The 19,181-nt window shown below is 44.6% G+C and overlaps 1 protein-coding gene across 6 annotated transcripts in view; it reads right to left on the bottom strand.

Annotated features, from left to right (window-relative positions):
* Nucleotides 1–912: 912 nt before the first annotated feature.
* LOC124176518 (homeobox protein araucan) overlaps nucleotides 913–19,181 on the bottom strand; it is a 67,288-nt gene continuing 49,019 nt past the window's right edge. For 3 of the 6 annotated variants that reach the window (XM_046557911.1, XM_046557914.1, XM_046557915.1), the window contains 4 exons: nucleotides 8,691–9,100; nucleotides 5,218–6,145; nucleotides 5,058–5,138; nucleotides 913–1,570 (listed from right to left, as the gene is read on the bottom strand). In XM_046557911.1, coding sequence (XP_046413867.1) covers nucleotides 5,099–5,138; nucleotides 5,218–6,145; nucleotides 8,691–9,100 — 1,378 coding nt within the window. In that variant the 3' untranslated portion in view covers nucleotides 913–1,570; nucleotides 5,058–5,098. Of the gene's footprint in view, nucleotides 1,571–5,053; nucleotides 5,139–5,217; nucleotides 6,146–8,690; nucleotides 9,101–19,181 lie in introns of all 6 variants that reach the window. The other 3 variants (XM_046557913.1, XM_046557916.1, XM_046557912.1) reach the window with 2 other exon arrangements.

Here is a 19,181-nt window from a genome sequence, read left to right as displayed (position 1 = left end):
AAGAAAAAAAAATTTCAATTTTCTTTTTCAGCTCTCCCCAATTCTCTCGATTATCCCAATTTTATAATAACAACAGTAGGATATAATACGTATTGCATAACTGTACGAATAATCTATTGCGTTGTCATTGTGATCGATAATTATACATTATAGATTGTGTGTGTGTATGTGTGTGTGTGTGTGTGTGTGTGTGTACGAATTTATTTTGAAAACAAATATGTTATCTCTTTACTGCGATACCTGTTATAGTTTATTTTCTTTACCGGTTATTCCGCGTGAACAAAACGTAACGACGCTATTGCCTTCTGTATATAAGGTATATAATATTGATATTCTTCGCTATTAATTATATGCTACAATTCTCCAGGATCATCACGATATACGAGTACGTAATAAATTTTTTTTATATATATATATATATACGACATGTATCGCGAGTAAACGGCAGTGCGTATATACGTATAGAGATATTATACTTATATTGAATTGAAAATTGTACGATCGCCTATACAATTTTACTTATTACGTACATGTTTATTTATAGAAATTTTATTATAAATTCAAATCTATAGGTAAGATGTAATAGCACGTATAGTCGGCGGAGTAGAGGAGAAGTGTGGGGCAAGGGCGGGGAGGGAGGGGCTAAAAGTATCGTACAGTTAACGTACGAACACATCTTATAACCACTACAATTTCATATAATATACGTTGATATATTTCAATCATTGCGATAATAATCTGTAATAATAATAATAATAATAATAATAATGATAATAATGATAAATTTTAATAATCATGATAAACAAAAATGGTAAATATAATAATAATAATAATAATAATAATAATAATATTAATAATCGTAGTGACAATTGTGAACTATTTATATTTATATTCTACTATGTATATTTTAATTATTTTTTTTTTTCTTCTTCTTTAATATATATATTCATATTTATATTTATGTATATAAATTCATTTATGGTATATATGATATACCTATGTGTATATTTATTTATTCCTTCATTTATTTATATACTCTAACAGGTAGGTATTGTTAACGGGTGGAGATGAGTGATCGTGCGAGTGACGCACTCGAAGATACACGGGATAGACAGACCTTTCGATACTGTAGAATCTGTAGACGTACGATCGGTGTCTTTATTCGTTTGCGGGGGTGAACCGTCGGTCTCCGATAACTAGGTACTCGTTATGTACAACATGAGGCGAGAAAATTGATTGGAAAGAGGAAATATTCAGGGAGAGAAACCCGCGAATAATAAGAAGAGGAAGAATAAGAATATGAAGATGATGAGGATGAAGAGGAGAGGGAGAAGGAAGGCCAGAGGTCGGGGACCACCCGAAACACGCTGCACCCCGCGTAGTTTTACGTGATAGGTATTTTATGCGCATTTTGTCACGCCACGTTTATTAATAATGCACTTTGCCCATGCGCCGAGATGATTTCGAAGGCTGCTCGAAGCTCGGCGTTCGACAGTGGAATCGTGCCAGCGTCTTTGTCCTCGAGGTTAATCCATCCGTACGAGACGATAACGACGATTCCAATTGCCCACTGAAACGACAAAGCAGAAATAACACGGTGAGGATGTGTGGCGGAGATTGTGACTTGTACTTGAAAAAGCTTGTTCAAGAGACCTTTTCCAACCGTCGAGACAAAACAAATTTATCAAGGAGGAAAATGGCCATTTTTACTTTTCCCGCATCTGTATAACTCCACTTTCGTACGACCATGCATAGTAAATTAATCGTAAAAAGCCACAATGGAAAACGACTGTACTCAATATCCGACGTTATTAACGATACAGTTGATTAAGAGTTGACTTTCAAACCATCGTCGAATTACCCAAGATTCGTTTTAATCAGATTAAATTTTACGACCGATGAAACATTTTTAAAAGATGAAGAGGCAGCCAGTAGTCGATAAAAAATATTTCACGCATCACTGATTTTGGCAATATCTAATACATGCTAAATCGATGAAAATATGTGATGTTGTGGGAAAACTGATATTTCTTGTACACGTGACAGATGTATCAGCTGTTCCGGAAGTTCGGTCAAGCGGAAGCTGTTGTCCGATCTCTCCCTAATTGGCAAGCTCTAGGATGACGGGTGGGTAATGTTTACCGATATCCGCCCCCCCCCCCCCCCCCCCCCCCTCAGTATCCGGATGTTCGTACCTACACGCATTTGCATCGTCGTGTAGCTATTCGAACTACGTGCGATCCCATGCCTCGTGTAGTTGCATAATTCGAAAACCCGTTCGCCTTACGCGTCGGTATAAAAGCCCGTGATACACGTGTCTAACTGTTAACAAGCGGGCTTGGCAGCTACGACTTCTGCGCAAAATGAATGAAAAACGAATACAAAGATGTTTTGAAAAAAAAAAAGTGTAAAAAAAGGAAGTCAAAAAATCGCCCTCGAGCCATCGTTTGATATAACGACCTCTTATTCCTCTCTATCTATTTTTCTGTCCACTTCTACGAACGGCATCTCTTTCTTTCAACGTTTTCTCGTCTAGCATGTACCTAATAAAAAATCGTGTCGTTCGCTCCGCAGGGTACGAATAGAGCGGATACCTATATGGCTGACAGCCAACGGGCTTGAGACGCTTGTTCAAACGGTACCTCGCCATGCCGCGGTAATTCACATCACAAAATGGCCGTCCATTCCTGCGGTACATGGGCCTGATCTCAGCACCTGTTGCATCGTGGTGCCCGACTTCCGCGAAACGTCCTTGCGTGTATCCACTTCCGGTACCGTTACCCGGAGTGAATTGCACACTGGGTAACACGTCAGAATCGAAATAGCTTTCCCGTTCTCTTGAGAGTGTAGATCGGTGAGGTGGATTTCATCCGATAATCGAATGATAAAACAATGGGAATAGAATTCATTGATTCATTACTCATTTACTCGAAGATATTATACCCAGTGAATGAAAATTCATTTGACTAGTGGCGAGAAAGCGCCGACCAGCAGCAGCACCTGTTGATCTTTGGCTGACGGTTTATCCGAGGTCTTTCCTTCGATGGGTAATTTTTCCACCGGGAATCAGCGAATGTGGAAAAATTGGGGAAAGGCTTCTGCAACGGGTAGGATGAAGGACCACACGTTGGACGAGGGCTAGTCGCCTCCCCGAGGATCGAGGGGCTGCCGGCTAATGGCAATTAAATATCCTCACGCTAATTGGCAATTACCTCGGCATCGAGGATTACTTTTTGAAATTCTGCCGGTGCCGAGAGGCTGCGCCGTTGGTCCCCGGTTTCGTCCTGCGAGTAGCGATCGGCCCGAGCCAAGGGTCCCCATCCAACCCGAGCACATATGTGCAGCGGTGTCGCCTATGTACGTACATACGAACCTTCGGCCGGGCGCTGCGTGGGCCCGACTCTCGACACTTCCAGTTTCGAGTGGCCGCCGGGCCCGAGGACGGGGTCCGAGGTGACGACAGCGAAAACTAGTTTATTTGGGCCTCGACTATAAATTAGGATCAGATCGCCAGGAGATAAGGGAGGCGGCTAACACCCGGCTGGACCGAAGCGACGCGCGTAGCTTCTCAGTGCTTTCCGCTGTTATTCCAAATGCCATCCGAGCCTCCGAGCCTCGTCCTCTTTCCTTTACCTACACCCGTGCGAAATTCCACCGCGATGCACTCACGACGTCTTTCCACCACACCCGGCTGCATTCGCTCGACTACGGACCCGGGATAAACTTTCGAATCCGGGAATTGGCGCTAAGAGATCCTGCATTATTTCCATTTTATTCTCGGCTCCCCCCGTCGTCGAGCAGTCCTCCGGACTTTGAGCCACCCCGACCGGGCGTGGAAGAGAGAAAAATTCGGGGGGATAAGGAGATTTCTGTGTACCGTTCAACTTCCGGAGATTCTGAATCTTTGTAGAACGTGTCCGATTGCCGACGTCGAAAAAACTCTCAAGTTGTCAAATTTTACCAGACACTGATCATTGGAGGAGTCGATTCTACGTTTTCGTTGACAGGAGCCTGCGCTCAACCCTCAACTACCTCTGTCGTTTCTTGAGCCGAACATGAACGGTTCGAAATAACGTTCTTCGGACCCTGATCACGCGTCCAAAGATTCAATCGGTCAGCGTCTTGGCCCGCGGTGCGGTGGAAAAAAATCCATTACAACAGAGATAATTTCAAATTGAAACTGACGCACCAGGCTCGAAATTTCATGAGGTTTGACCAGAAAGATAATCACTGAAGGGTTTGCATCGCGACTTGTCGATCTACGAATCCCACTGAGAAAAGTACAGCTGATGAGAAAGGAATTAAAGTCCAAAAACAAAATGAAATAAAAGTTATTCCACTGGATCTGTTGTACGTGTACAACCCGAATAAAATGTGGTCCGAAAGGCTGTCGCCAAGCGGAGGCAATAAGGCGAGATGAATCTAGCGGCGGTAGGCGATTTGCCGGTCGTGGTGGCGCGATGCTAGTCGAAACCAGATTCGAGAGAGCCAAACGCGAGTTTGTGGTCTTCGCGCTCCCGTGGTGCGACTAGCGGATATGAGCGAGAGGAATCGAGGGTACGGAATAGCGGTCGAAGCGAGAAGGAAAGCGCTATAGCGACGGAGCGGTGATTCCATTCAGCGATTGAAATCTCTGTCCATTTGTCACTGTCAAGAAGGTGGCGATAGTCGCTCTCCGCAGACTGCCCACGCGCTCGTGAAGCTCTCCTCTTCAATACGGGCCCCATCGATACGTGCCCGTTGCGTTACTTCGACGCGAGACTCGACTAACGACCAATCGACCTACCGGATATTAATTCGTTATCGATTCTCCCGCACCTTTCGAGTCCGCGCCAGTTTGGCCCCCGAGTACCTTCTGGGCCAGTGTTTGTACGGTTTGGGAACCGGACTCAAGTCCCACGTGTGACACTAACGATCAGAGCCTCGGACTTGTAGCCTTGTTTGTAGGATTTTTTCTGTCGTTTTCGAATGAGAAAATCCTCCTCTTACATGCAGAGGGCGAGAAACTGGGGCTGCCAACGAACGGTCTGTAATACAGTAGGAAGTAACGTACCAACCTCTGACACGGCGAACCCCCGCATCTCAGACCTCGGAGAGTTTATACAGGTGAAACGAACCCGCTGCCCATTGATTGCGACCTGTAACAAATTGCAAGAATGGTGTTAGACCGAAGGGAGCCCCGAATCCGATACTTGGATGAAATCTTAAGGGACTCACCCCTTGTAGAAGGGCTTGAAGGCGGTGGTGGTTGCCTCCACAGGGGGAAGGCTGGCGGTGGTCTGCTGGTGGATGAGGGAGTTCTGCGACATAGGCGAGAAGTCCTTGTGAGGCGAGTGCTGGAGCCGAGGACTGAACCCGTTGCTGGCGGATCCGGAACTGGAGGATAGATAACCGGCCGCGTGGCCTCCGGGGTAGTGAGCAGCCGAGTTGTTACCGTTATTGCCACCAGGGATGTACCCCCCAGGAGGGCCCTGGATCACCCCGTTGGGGGTGGCCACTTTCATGTTGGGTGGTGTTTGGGGCGGCGTGTCCGTCCCAACCTCTGGAAACCCCGCCGCTGCCGAGGAAGCGTTCGACGAGGATCCCGACGAGTTTGGGTTGTAGTGAAGCTGACCGCCGGAAGACGACGATAGGAAACCACCGTACCTCGCGGCCGCGCTCGAGTACGGAGCCGTCGCCGCAGCCGAGGGGCTCATCGACGCCGAGGACGGAAGAGCGAACGAGGTCAGGCCTCCACCGCCCCCGCCTAGCCAGGGTTGCTGGGAATGGTGGTGACCCTGGGAGGCGGCGAGGTGACCCGGGTGCTGCTGCTGCGCGTAGTGTTGCTGGTGGTGGAGGTACTGCTGGTGGTGGGGGTGGCTCGGAGGCGGGGGTGTCTTGCAGGCGGCCGTGTCCGCTAGGGACCAAATCTTTGGCTTGGTGGCAGGTATGGGAACGCCGCCGGCGCTGCAGTCCGACTTTATGCCCTCGTCCTTGAGGTGCTCGTCCCCGACGTAGCCCTGGTGGTGGTGGTGGTGGTGAGGCTGCATAGAATGGTGGAAAGAGTGCTCGCCTCGGCGTGGATTCTCCTCGAGGTCGAGGTCGTCGTCGTCGTCGAGGTCCTTGTCGTGCTGGAGATGCTCGGCCTTGACGTGCCTCATGGGTTCTGAAAACCGGAGTGGAGAAAAAACGATTTTCAAGTTATCGTCGAGACGGCTGGGCTGGAGTAACGGCGTGCACGGTTTCCTCTCTCCTTCCCCCTTCCCCCGGGGAAAGGAAAATAAAAAAAATGCCGGGAATCCCCGGGGCGCGAAAGTGAGACGCACGGGATATGCGTGTCATCGTAGTGGGTAGGGTGAAATCCCGCGGATGGGGAGCACGCCGGTTATTCCGTGCGGAGGGCGATGGATCCTGCAGTGCCGCGAAAAAAGGGAGTCGCTAGGGAATAACGGGATGAAACGGATAGAGGCGGGAGGGCTGAGTGTCGGTGGCAACGGGGAAAACTGCGACCACTTTGGGGGCGCGAGAGATTTCGTAGAGAGAGCTGTTTTCGACCCCCTCGTCACCCCAGGCAGGGCAGCCAGCCTGCAGCCTCCCAGTCAGTCAGGGGTGAGAATTTCATTAAGAGGTTCGAACGAGTCGGCAGAGGGGTTTAGTTGATGGGTCGTCAACCGATAATTCCCAGGAAGGGGCTCGTCGCAACTTTGCTTTCGGCTTGGCTTGTTGCCTCGCTGTTCCCCTGGCGCCCACACCCTTTTCCTCACCCTCGACGCTCTTATAAAGGGAACCTTATGGCTCCGCTAAATAGATACTGCCACCAACCACCGCCGCAAGTCCACAAGTGGCTCTTTAACTTTTGACCCTCTTTTATCCGTAGTTAACCGTATAATCTTCGTGCCATCCGATACACCCGATATTGTACCATATAACCTAGACAGCCCAATTCTATCCCCCAATCATTGAAACGAGTTTACACACTCCTTTTGAGACAAGCCTAATTCGTTTTGGATATTACTCGCCAGTAATACCTTTACCGAGGTTTCCTGCTAATTTTGGACGAATTGAAACCAGAGAAATTTTCCTGACAGATATTGATTAATATATGGATACAACTGAATCTCGCTTAAGTTCAAAAACAGAAAAATTATCTACAGTAGCGAGGTAAGTTCAATGTTTCAGATCGCAAAACCAATTCCTAAACTGCCTGTCATCGTCTCATAACGGTATACAAACAAAATGGATACTCCTGCAAATAAGTATACGCCCAGGCACCTGTTACGAAAAGGTAGAAATATTTCGTACGAATGGTTTCGGAATACTGTGAGCAGTCAACCGAACGGACAGTCGAAGTGAACGTTTGATGAGTAAAAAGACGTGACTTCACTAGCGCAAAGATTTGTACAGAAAAACCGAAAAGAAAGATCGTTACAGCAAATTGTTATTGGGACTTTTGGGATGCCGTGGCTTGGAATGGGCAAGGCCCATTTCGCTCTGGATTGAGTCTTAAATTGAGAACTTGTGAATCGCGGTAGCGCAACTGGTCCGGAAAAATTTGTCGTTAAATTTGACATAGGTATGGTGTCCATCCGGCTAATTGCGGTACGGCGTCTTGGACGTAGAGAGTGGTCGCGGATTCGCCGCGGGCAACATATGTCCCCGATCGGATTCCCGTCGTCCGAGTCCGTACAATTTCGTCGTGTAATTCATCCGCAGGTGGCAATACGTACGCAATAAGGAACAGCCGTGTACGGAAGAGATAGACGTAGGTACAAGGAACCTACGCTTAGAAGCTCGAGGCGGGCCGTCAAGACAGTCACGAATTAACGAATCTTAATTATTTTACTGTCGGTTGAAAAATTTCACGCCTCACAAGACCGCCGCTCGGCGTTCTTATACATCCTTTCTAATAAAACGAACAAAGAGTTTTCACCTCGTAGCTGTAGTTAGAGGGAATAGCTAACCGCGGCGTATAGATTGCCGGGTACAAGGTGCGATACGAAAACGTATCCAGCCGAAGCCGTCGCGACGTCAACGTAACGTGTGACGTTGAAATTCAGTCGCGGTTTTTACGTTTCATGTTTTTGCGTAGTTGAAAAAAACAATCCGAGAATTTAAACCTCGATAAAACTGATACGAATATAATTTCTAAAGAAACTTTACGAGAACCGGTTTTTTCTCTCGCGTTTCACCGTGCCGACCGTCTCACGACCACGCGCTGCAGTAAAATAGCATATATTATACATGCTGTTCTTAAATACTCCGATGAGGAAATGACTTCGGCGACATCCCCAGCTCAAGCGGCTCAAATGACCGACTCGATCGGTCAAGTACAATAGAAATATCCACAAACGCATTATGTTTGGGACTCGAAATTTTTCGTCCGACGACGTAAGACGAGAAGAAATGAAATAAATGTATAAGAACATAAGTCGGTGGAGCGGAAAACCCGAAACTACCCCTGTAACCGGTAGCGGGTAAGATGACGGAGGGTCGTCCGTACGCTGCGTTACCAGTTCTGACCTTTTTCTTTTTTTTTTTTTTCGCCCAAAGCTGCCCTGGTTCTAAAGTAACGTTAACATCTTTCCGAGGAGAGTTTTATTTTGAAATGAATAGAAAAAAAAAAAAAAAAAATTAAACCTGCTCCCACCTCGGAGGTGGCAACGCTGTTCGCGGACGACCCCCAAGGTATATTGTTGGGAAAAACAACTCACCAGCGTCGTCGAGGGTTCGCCTGGCGTCGTCCCCGATTCTGTCCCCCCGTCCGTCGCCCGTAAGCTCGTCCTTTTCTTTGTTGTCCTCGGAGTCGGATAGAACGGCGTCGTCGTCGTCGTCGGTCTTGTTCTTCGGTTCCCAGGTCATCTTGTTCTCCTTCTTGAGCCGTCTCCGGGCGTTGGCGAACCAAGTCGATACCTGGGTGAGGGTCATCTTGGTGATGATGGCCAGCATGATCTTCTCGCCTTTGGTTGGGTACGGGTTTTTCTTGTGCTCGTTCAGCCACGCCTTTAACGTGGCCGTCGACTCCCTCGTCGCGTTTTTGCGCCTGGCGGCCAAATCGTATCCTGCACCGTACCTGCAAATACACGACCACGTTGACCCAGGCTGATCCAGGCTAAACGAGATTCTGCAATCGAAATCTGCAAGTATAATTCTCCCTGCCTAGGCAGCCTCGCTCCTCTCTCAGCGCCGAGGCTTCTATGCCTCTCTACGATACCTACGATCCTACCCACTGACTACAACATACACCTGCGCAACGCCAGGAGGTATAAACGGCCCTGTCAAACGGCCCAGGCCGGCAACCTCGCTTCGTGACAACGCTATAAACCCATAGATACCTCATTGTGACAAGATAAACTTTCACCTCAAAACCGAATAAAATAAACAGGTTTACAGCCTCTCTTTCTATTCTATTTCTTTTCTACTTTATATACACGATTTAACAGGTGCTGTTAAGGAGACCTAGTATTTACAAAAAATAAAAAATCCCTCGCGGTTCGGCCAACTCCTAATGCCTTTCTTCTCAGTCAAAGCTCTATCCGTTCGTTTGTCCGACCAACGATCCATTCGTCCAGTCATTCGTTTTTCCTAATTCTCCTCACATATACCTACGTACACCTATTACAGAAATGCTGTAATACGATCCATTCATCGAGAATACGACGGTCGATGTCGGACAAATCGGTTCTCTTGGAGCAGTAACGGTATAACATAATCGCTTCGCACGAGTCATTTGAGCTGTTTAAAAACTTATCGACCGAATCACTCGCTGCGCCTCTGTGACGTTACGCGAACGGTGGTGACACGAATATTCATCAAGAATTTCTATCCTCGTGATTTATCGAGAGGCGTTCGTGGCTGTGCTTCTGCATATCTTACGGACCGGGTGAACCGTTACTTCTCTGACAATGTCCATTTATGATTATACTCGGTCTCGAGTGGCTGAAATTTCGTCGCTACAGCTCTGGTCCGTGGGTAATATCGGGCATTAATTCAAGATCGGCGAGGCTGATAGACGTCGGATCGTTAAATTGTCAGTTTCGTGTAACGGGTATAGATAGTGAAACTCCGTATCCCAGCGTGATCCCGTCTCCGAGTTTTTGATCCACTCGCCGAGCGATCGACGACCTTCTTACTTATTCAACACGAGGTAGGATAAGTAAGTTTCTCGTCAGGTTTTCGACGTGGATGTATTCGTAGCCGAAATTGACGAGCGCCGAACCGCTTTCACATACTGTTCACGGCGACTGCATTCGGCATAACGTACAAATACAGGTATCGTTAAAAATACCGTTTCAATATCGTTGGAATGACGAAAAACGAGGTACGCCTAACCATTTTGCGCTATCGTCGATCCTTTTTTGGTTATTGCAACGCTGAATCAGTTTCCGAGGTTTACTCTACTTTTTTAGTTGAATAAGGCTTCAACGTCAATTTAATGTCGCACAAGCGTTAAATTTTCGCAACAATTACAAGAAAATATAGTAACAGCGATCGCAATGAGGAAGAATATTAACGGATACTAGACTTTCTGGTAACAGTTATAAAACTAATTTTCATTTTGTACCTAGAACTATATTTTTTGATAGTGGTAAAAAATGAAAATAGTTAAGGACTGAGCGGTAACCGGAAGTAAAAATTTCTCTCATTGTGAGAGAAAATTCCGATATGCCGAGATTGTGGGACGGTGACACGAGAGAAGTTAATTTCACGTGTTCGTTGTCGTTTCCTTTACACCAAACGACTCGACAAACGGTATAACGTACATAAGTATAACATTTACGAGGATTGGTATAGCGGTTTAAGCCCCGTGGTGATTATCCTCCGCGCCGTGCAGCGAGACAAAGAAGAAGGAGGAAGGAGAAAAAAGTAAGACGAAAGAAACGATATAGCGAAGAGAGAGAGAGAGAGAGGGAGAGAGAGCGAGCGAAGCTGCAGGATTCGGTCCCCGGCACCCGGGGTGAGAAGCGAGAAAATAAAAAGCCCGTTTCACCCCCTATTAAACCGCCGTCTATACCTCTTTATAGACGGGAAAAAAGGCGGCGGCAACGGTTTCGTACAGCGCAATGCGGTGGCAGTCCAAGCGTCGGGGCGTTAGGCCGAGAGCCTTTCTCAGAGGCTCTGGTTTCTTCCAATAAAACCACCGTTCGCTCACTTCTCAAAAAATCGTCAAGGTACGGGCACGCGGGAGAAGAGAGTCGAGGCGGAAGAGGTGGTAAGAAAAAAAAGAATAAAAAGAGAAAAAAAAAAAAACGAAGAAGAAACAAATAGAAACAAAAAAAAAAAAACACCCATCAAGGAGATGAAGAAGAGGCGAAGCAGAGAGATAGAAGAGAGAAAAAATACAGTCGATTGGCCGCCGCCATTGTAGCTTCGGCTCGACGTAAACTCCGTGGAAAATCAACGATCCAGAAATAACATGGCTGAAGAGGTATCTACAACCACGAAATTCTCTACAGCCAATGAAACGGACATTTTGTGTTAACCCTTCTTTGTTCATCTATTTAGCGACTATCGTTTCTTGGTTTATTTTCCTTTCCTTTCCACTCTTGGGAATGAGTACGAAATCGTACCGTTCGAGAATAAATTCGACGTTATTGTGGATTTGTGAGAAAAGAATTGGAAAAATTGATACGTTTTAAGATTTGGACAACGATCGATGTTGTTTCGGTTCTAGCTTCAACTTTGAAAAAAATTAAGAAACTAAGAATACGGAGAATAATTTCGAGCTTTCGAGATTACCTGACCGAAAGATCTTCCATTGAAGCCATAAATTAATCTTCGAGCCCATAAACTTGGATCCGTATAATTGTGGCACGCCATACGCGACCGAGAGTGTATTAATAAGGTACTCGAGTCCTCGGCATATATCCGCAAGCTCCTGGAATATTGTAATAACGATACGGCGCAGGTTGGAACTAGGCGGTGAGTCTCCTCTCCTATAAGCGGTGTCGGATATGAGGGAGTGCCTATGCAGCAGGGCGTTAGCAATAGACCGAGAGCTTGCGAGCGGCGAAGCGAAGCTCTTGAGCGACTCATTACGGGCTTTGCATATGGCGACGTCAACCTGGAAAGGTTAACCAATATTGGCAGAGCGCCCGTAATTACGTCGCCCGCATCGTCGCTCGGTGGGCTTCAATAGCCGCCCCCCCCCCTTCACCGACGGGCAAACACCCCCTCGGCTGCTGTGTAAGTGCCCGCTGCCCTAGGTACGCCGGATTCGGGATTCGCCTAGCTCTAGACGCCGATGCGGTCCAGGCTGACTCCTGCATATCCATGCACGAGGGGTTGTTGTCCTGGCTTCCGTCCATCCGTCGTTTAACGAAGCGGACGTAATCAAAGCTACGAAAAAACACTTGAACTTGACGCCATCAAGTCAGCGTAGCTCGCACATTGGCTCATCGTTTTCGTCAAACTGCTTCTTCCTGGCTCCCGTCTTTTCTCTTAGACCACGCAAGAGTTCGGAAACCGGAAATTTTAAGTTACGATTACCGCTAACTATTTTCATTTTTTACCACAATCGATAAATATAGTTCTAGGTAAAAAATGAAAATTAGTTTTATAGCTGTTACCGGAAATTCTAGTATCCGTTACTATTCTTTCTCATTACCATCGCTGTTACTAGATTTTCTTGTAAATGTTGTGAAAATTTAATGTCTGTGCAACGATAAATTGACGTCAAAGCCTTGTTTAACTAAACAAGTAGAGTAAACCGAAGAATCTGATTGTGCGTTGCAATAACCAAAAAAGGATCGACAATAGCACAAAATGGTTACGCGTACCTAGTTTTTCGTAATTTCAACAATATTCAAACAGTTTTTTACCGATACCTGTTTTACTGAATTTTTCTGCTTACTATAACAAATGAGATTTTTCTCAGTGCACAAAAATAGAAATGTTTTGTCACTTAATGTTTATATTCGTTGTTGTAATTGTTGGAAGCAGTTTTACAAAAATGATGAACCTAACCTAGCTTCTCTCTTCCGGACACAAGTTGATTTCGATTGACGGTTACTTTTTTCTCCGAACTAAGTTTCACGAATACTTAATGCAAGTATTCATAAAGGATTTGCACATTTTTTCGCATCGTTGTACAGTTTGTATACTTAAAATTTGATTGTAAATAAAATATGCTTTTACAGTTCTGAGGAGGGTCCCTCTCAAAGGGCCGAAACATGAAATGAGATTTTATTACTATAATTAGGTATAACCCGTAGTAAAAGTACTCCGACCTCCAGGATCCGCAGCTGCGGTTTGTCCGCAGGTGTTTCCCCGCGTCTCCGTGTAGCGGCAGGCACGAGTGGTTGCGTTTGTATTTATTATACCGTGTGTCGTACGAAATCTGCTCCCCGAGTCTGCGAGTGTATCAAAGGGCGAAACGCCGAGTTATGAGGGTATTTTTTTCGCAGATTTGATTCACCGCCCCCGCGCACTGAACGTGTGTATATTCCTACATGCGGAGCCAAGGGAAGGTAGGGGTGGCATTATGGACGCGGATCGCGAGGGTGGGACTCGCTCGAGGGCTGCATGTGGGCGAGGGGTGCGAAAGAGCTTTATTCAATGCTCCGAGGTGGGTATACGCCTGAGCCACCCCGCAACCATCCCCCAAAATGTATCGAGTGCGCCACTCGTCTACGGCACTGCACGGCAAACACCCATGGCTCTTATCAATTCTATTAACGTCTCCTTAATCCCTCGCCATTATCCCCCTCGCTGCATTAGACGACACTCCGCGATGCACTCTTTATTTATGTGTACGTTACGTACATTTATATACCTCGCATAACGCATATCCGCTGATATTTCTCACACGCTCGTTTTTTTTTTTTTTTTTGCCAACATTACAAATTTTTAATCTCTTTTTCTTTTCACAGTTGAACAAAAAAATTATTTTTCGTCGACTTTGTATTTAAGTGAATGAATTTTCATTCTATACATCGAATAATAACCAAAATCTTCATTTAATACTTATAAAGTTTGCTTTTGTCGTTTTTTTTAAGTTGATAAATAAGTCTTGAAAGTTTTGGTTGATGTTATACGCAGCAGGTAGCAGCACGTTGAAATAAAAAGTAAACTTTATCTAATAAAACTAATTTTTCGCCTATTAGTTACGTGCAAGAAATCAAAATTTGCACATCTAGAATCCAGACTCAAGATTCGTGTTGTCCAGTGTAATTAATCAATCGTTAAAGCTTCCGTTGACTACGCATGACTCTTAATTAATTCTAGTGGAAACAATTAACAAGGACTGTTAAAATATCGCGGAATGTAATCACTTTGACTTGACTGAAAGAAATAAAAATATCAGAAGAATGATTTATTCCACGTTTAGTTATCGCAAGAATAAGTGTTTTTACTGTACACTCCTTTTTAGTATCTAATAACACACGATACTGTTGAGCGTGATTTTTGTTAAATTTACATACCCGGACGTTTTAAATTTGCTTTTCGATCTCGCGATATTGTTGATTTTTCGTTAAATCGGTCAAACGGTAAGTGAAAACCGGTAATTTGCAAATTTTACGTAATCAGAACTAGCCGAGAAATTGTTGTACAAATCTAAAAATGTCTAGCCAGGATCGCTCAAATTTATTACAACAAAAAAAAAAAATAAATAAAAAAAAAATAAAAATAGTAATAATAATTATAATTTACTAGATCTAACGTGTAACATCGTTAGGAGAGTGGTGATCAATATTCATACAAACGTCATCCGAAACTTGTCTGGCATTGGCAATGAGTCTTTTGGGAGCAAGATCAGTATATGAGATAAATTCCGCGTGAGGAGCATGAATTTCCTTTTAAATTGGAATGATAATTCAATTCAAAGCATACAAATCGACAATCTAATTATGTAAGCAAATGATGATGGTGACACGTGTACTAATTGAATTAGCACCTGATTTCACGCATCTCTCACCAGCTCGAAAGATTGTAATCGCGAGGCGCAACATCGCATCAAAACGTCAAAACAACTGGCAGTAATTACACGTAGGGTATAACGGTGGATTTGACAGAACTGGAATCCGATTGATGTCAAGTTCGTTCGAACGTTCGATTCTGTCACACATCGTGAATCAGTGAGAGTGAATTTTTCAGTTGAAATTAACCCGTTAAAAGAATAGCATTTTCAATTCCAGCATCCCTGGACGTACCGAATCCTTCAACCCTTGTCCTTCGAGTTTGAAATCGAGCCGAGAGTTAGTTTGTTTCCGACTACCGTACAAGAGGAATTAAAAGACGAGTAGAGAAAGAGGTCCAATCCATCCGGCAGTCAAAACTGAAAGGGGTTAACTATGAAAAGTTGGAGAACCCCGGCAGGGTGAGACAATGGATCAAAGCGATGGAAAGCGACGGTGGTTTATACATCACGGAACGACAATGGTACACGAGGTAAAATGGAAGTGGATGAGGAATCGGAATAGGAATAGGAAGAGGAAGAGAAAGAGGAGGAGGAGGAGGAGGACGGTAGTATTATTAAGCAAGTAAATTAATAGTGGCTCGTAAAGGCTCAGTCGGTGGCGGCGGTGAAACTGGGGTTGGCAGAGAGGGTGGATTCCGTAATAAACAATGCCTACCTACCCCACCGCTGCACACGCTTGGGCGTACACACCTACACACAGATCTAGGCACGGCACGTGCATGCCTGTAAAGCAAACAGGGGTGGAGGGGAAAGGGGGAGGCGGAGGCGGCGTCGGGCAGGGTTGCCAACCGGCAAGTAAAGCACCTGTGAGAGCTGGCTGAGCGCCGGGGCGCCGGGGGAGGCGGCAAAACCCCCGGGTGGAAACCCAATCGATAAACTCCGACTCCTCCGTGTCTATAGACACCGGCACCGTGGTACCAGCCGCCGATACGTTGCGTCGAGTTGCGTCGCGTTGCGTTGCGCGTTACGTTGTACGACGGTTAGGTATAGGTACCTACGTCGCGTTACGTTACGTAGTTGCGTTAGTGATGCAGCGGAGTATATACCCAACGGAATAACCGCCATTACTTCTACACCCACTCAACGCTCAACCGCCTACAGCCATTTTGCTTTTCGTTTGTCCTATCGTTCGCCTCCCTCCGATCGTATATACTTGTATATATATATACGTATACGTGTACCGAATGTAACGACCAACCAACCCTCTGATACTCCCGCACCCTCTTGGCCCAGATTCAAAATTGATCCGTCCGCAGAGCGATGATGAAAATCAGAAAACTACTTTGTACAGGTATACCTAGCGCTTGAACATCTGGATGACAAATTGTCGTTTTTTTTTTTTTTTTTCGAACCGGTAACGAAGACTCGGGATGTTCGAACTTGCTTAATTTTTACTAATTTCTTGACAACGATCCGCTGAAATACCGATTTACGATGAGTTATAACGACGATTTTTCAGAGACGAGAATGAAAAAGAACGAATTTTAAAAACACCGCGCGGCTTTCGCGTTCCATCAACGCCGTCACAAGACTCGTATTATGAAAAACCTGTTACCGATGTCAAAGCCACGTCGTGGAGTTATGTCACTTCTGTTCACGGTTGTTTTTTTTTACTCTTTCTTTATTCGTTTTTTTTTCCCCCCACTTCAACGGGGAGAGAAAACCACAGAAAGAGGAAGTTGTACCATAGGATAGCGTGTCGATCCATCGAAATATTTGACTTGTTAATCGTGAGATTTTTGAATTAGCATAAAACCACAACGTCGCCCGCTGGTTCCGACGGGTCAAACCTCTTGTCAAATAATTAATTTCCAAACGAAGTATACTTTAGATTGCACGTTATGTATTTTTGAATTCTGTAAGGCCGTGTGTGCACGATTCGAGTGTGTAGCTACTGATTATGAATTAGCGTTGCGAGCAGAAGCGCAATTCAATTAAATTTTATTTAATTAGTTGAACGAAAGAGAAAAAACAAACTTGGCAGGGATTTAAAAGACATATATTTATAATTTAGTACAGTACTAATAATAATAACAATAATTTCCAGTTCTTTCAAACTTTAGTATTCGTTAAAAATTATTGATTATCATTGGCCTGTTATTCTTTCAATGCGATGTTTGAGAATTCGTAACCAGAGTGAAAAAATTCCATGAAAATAAATATTGAATTTCCATTAATTACGTTACGACAGATTGCGGTGTGATGCGATTGGAAAAAAAATTGGTGGTATTTTAGTCGGACGAACGGGAAGCGCTTATCGATGTGAAGCTTTCTTCGCGAGAGGATTGAATTAAGAAATATATTAGTTGGTTACTCGGGTCACCGCGACTCTCCTTGGCGTCGACACGGTTATTTTTTATTTTTTATTTTTTCATCGAGACGCGGGTACATTGCGCGGAGTACACGAAACGGCTTTCCAAAAAGTGTCTAAGTTTAACCCCGGCTTGCCAATGACTAATGAGCCGTCTCCCGACTCGCCTGTCCGCGTAAATCCACGCCCTTCGAGTTCACCGTTTATTTTTGAGTCGGCGGCGTCGAAGATTACGCCCCGAGAGTCGACGGCCCGCCTATGCCGGCTCTCTTATCTCTCCACCACCCAATTTTATCTCGAAATACCCAAAGCCCACCTATGCAACGATCCTGGACGTCCGACTTTCTCCTCCATTCGAAAGCTGCCGCCGTGCCCCGCTTACTCAAGGAGATCGTACTTGCCTGTGTGTAACGCGGATAATGGCAGCATCGTCAGCCCCTTAATTAAAGGGTTTATACGCGTAATCGGTCGATGTATATCGACAACGTGAGGAGATTCGAATCGGCTATCGGGGACTAATTACTCTTGTAATTAATAGACGACGTCCAATTGAATTTGTTGATTAGTCACCGCTACTGCTTCGGGGCTCGACTCGCGCCTCGGTTATAGGTGGATACCTGATTCGACACCGCGTCATCCTCGTGTTATTATGCGTTTAAAAAAAGAAAACAAAAAAAAAAAGGAAAAAAAAAGAAAACAAGTTTTCAGATCGACACTCGGAAAGTTCTACAACCATAAATATTCGCTCGTCGTCGGAAAACGGTTAGCAAACTCTTTTTTCTCCAACTCTTTCAAGCTTTCTTGTCTTCTATCGCATCTTTCGATTGCAAATATATATATATATATATATATATATATATATATATATATATATATATATATAATATACCGGAACGTGATCAGGGGAAAAAAATTTCTACAATAAAAATACCCAGTCTTTTTTGCACATTTTTCAAAAACCGGAACGGACGTAGATATTTACACGTACACGTAAAATCAAAAACTATGCTAATTTTGCATGTTATATTCCGAGGATTGTGCGAGCTCACAATTGGACTATAAATTATTCGCTAAGATTCTGGCTCTACTTTTTGAGGCTACTAATTTTCTTCTTTAACCTTTTGAGTCACAGTGGTAAGTATTCTTACCACCTATTTTATATACATATATTGTATATTTAAAGAAGTTTTCAACGACTTTTTGCTATTTCTGATAATATATGAATAGATTATTAATATACGAGAGTAACTGTTGCGAGATAATGAAAATTATTATTGTTAGAAACAAATTGATTGAGTAAAATCATGAAAATTGAAAGAAAAATTCATTTCCGTGAAGGTTACTCCTATACACTAAAAGTTTTTGGGGTCGCTGATTAGGAACCTGAAGTCGGATTTAAAAAATTCAAGATGGCGGATCCAATATGACAGACGAAACTTTCAAATTCGATCGAAACCGAAGAAAACACTCTGTCCAGGTATTTTCGAGGCAGCTGATCACGAATTTGAAATCAGATTTTGAAAACTCAGAACAGCCAATCGAATCAGCAAGCCCAACAACCCCTGAATAGAGTTTCTTGACCGTATTCGATCAAATTTGAAATTTTCGTCCACTACAGTGGATCATTCATTTGAAACTTTTACTTTCCGATTCAGATTCGTAGACTTGGCAGAACAATGTACGACTCAAAGAGTTAAAGCGGCACCGATGGATCGTTTCAAAAACTATGTTTTGACGAATGACAAAAACTAGTATTTTCGCCTTGACTGTATCATGCGCCAAAAATTAAAAAAAAAATTTGTTGATTTCTCTTCGCTACCAAGCGAAGCGTGCAAAGAACAATTCGGAAGAAAATTCTAAAAAAAAAAAAAAAAACTCTCCCTTCGTACTTCTCTTTGGGCCGAATGCCCGCCACTCAATAAGAGGGACAGAGGCGGCAGGGTACGCCTTGGCGTGCATGAATATTAATTAAGG

The sequence above is a fragment of the Neodiprion fabricii genome, chromosome 2 (assembly GCF_021155785.1).
Source record: "Neodiprion fabricii isolate iyNeoFabr1 chromosome 2, iyNeoFabr1.1, whole genome shotgun sequence".
Taxonomy (NCBI): domain Eukaryota; kingdom Metazoa; phylum Arthropoda; class Insecta; order Hymenoptera; family Diprionidae; genus Neodiprion; species Neodiprion fabricii.
Note: the sequence above shows the minus strand (reverse complement) of the source record. Positions and strands in the feature narration are given on the sequence as shown.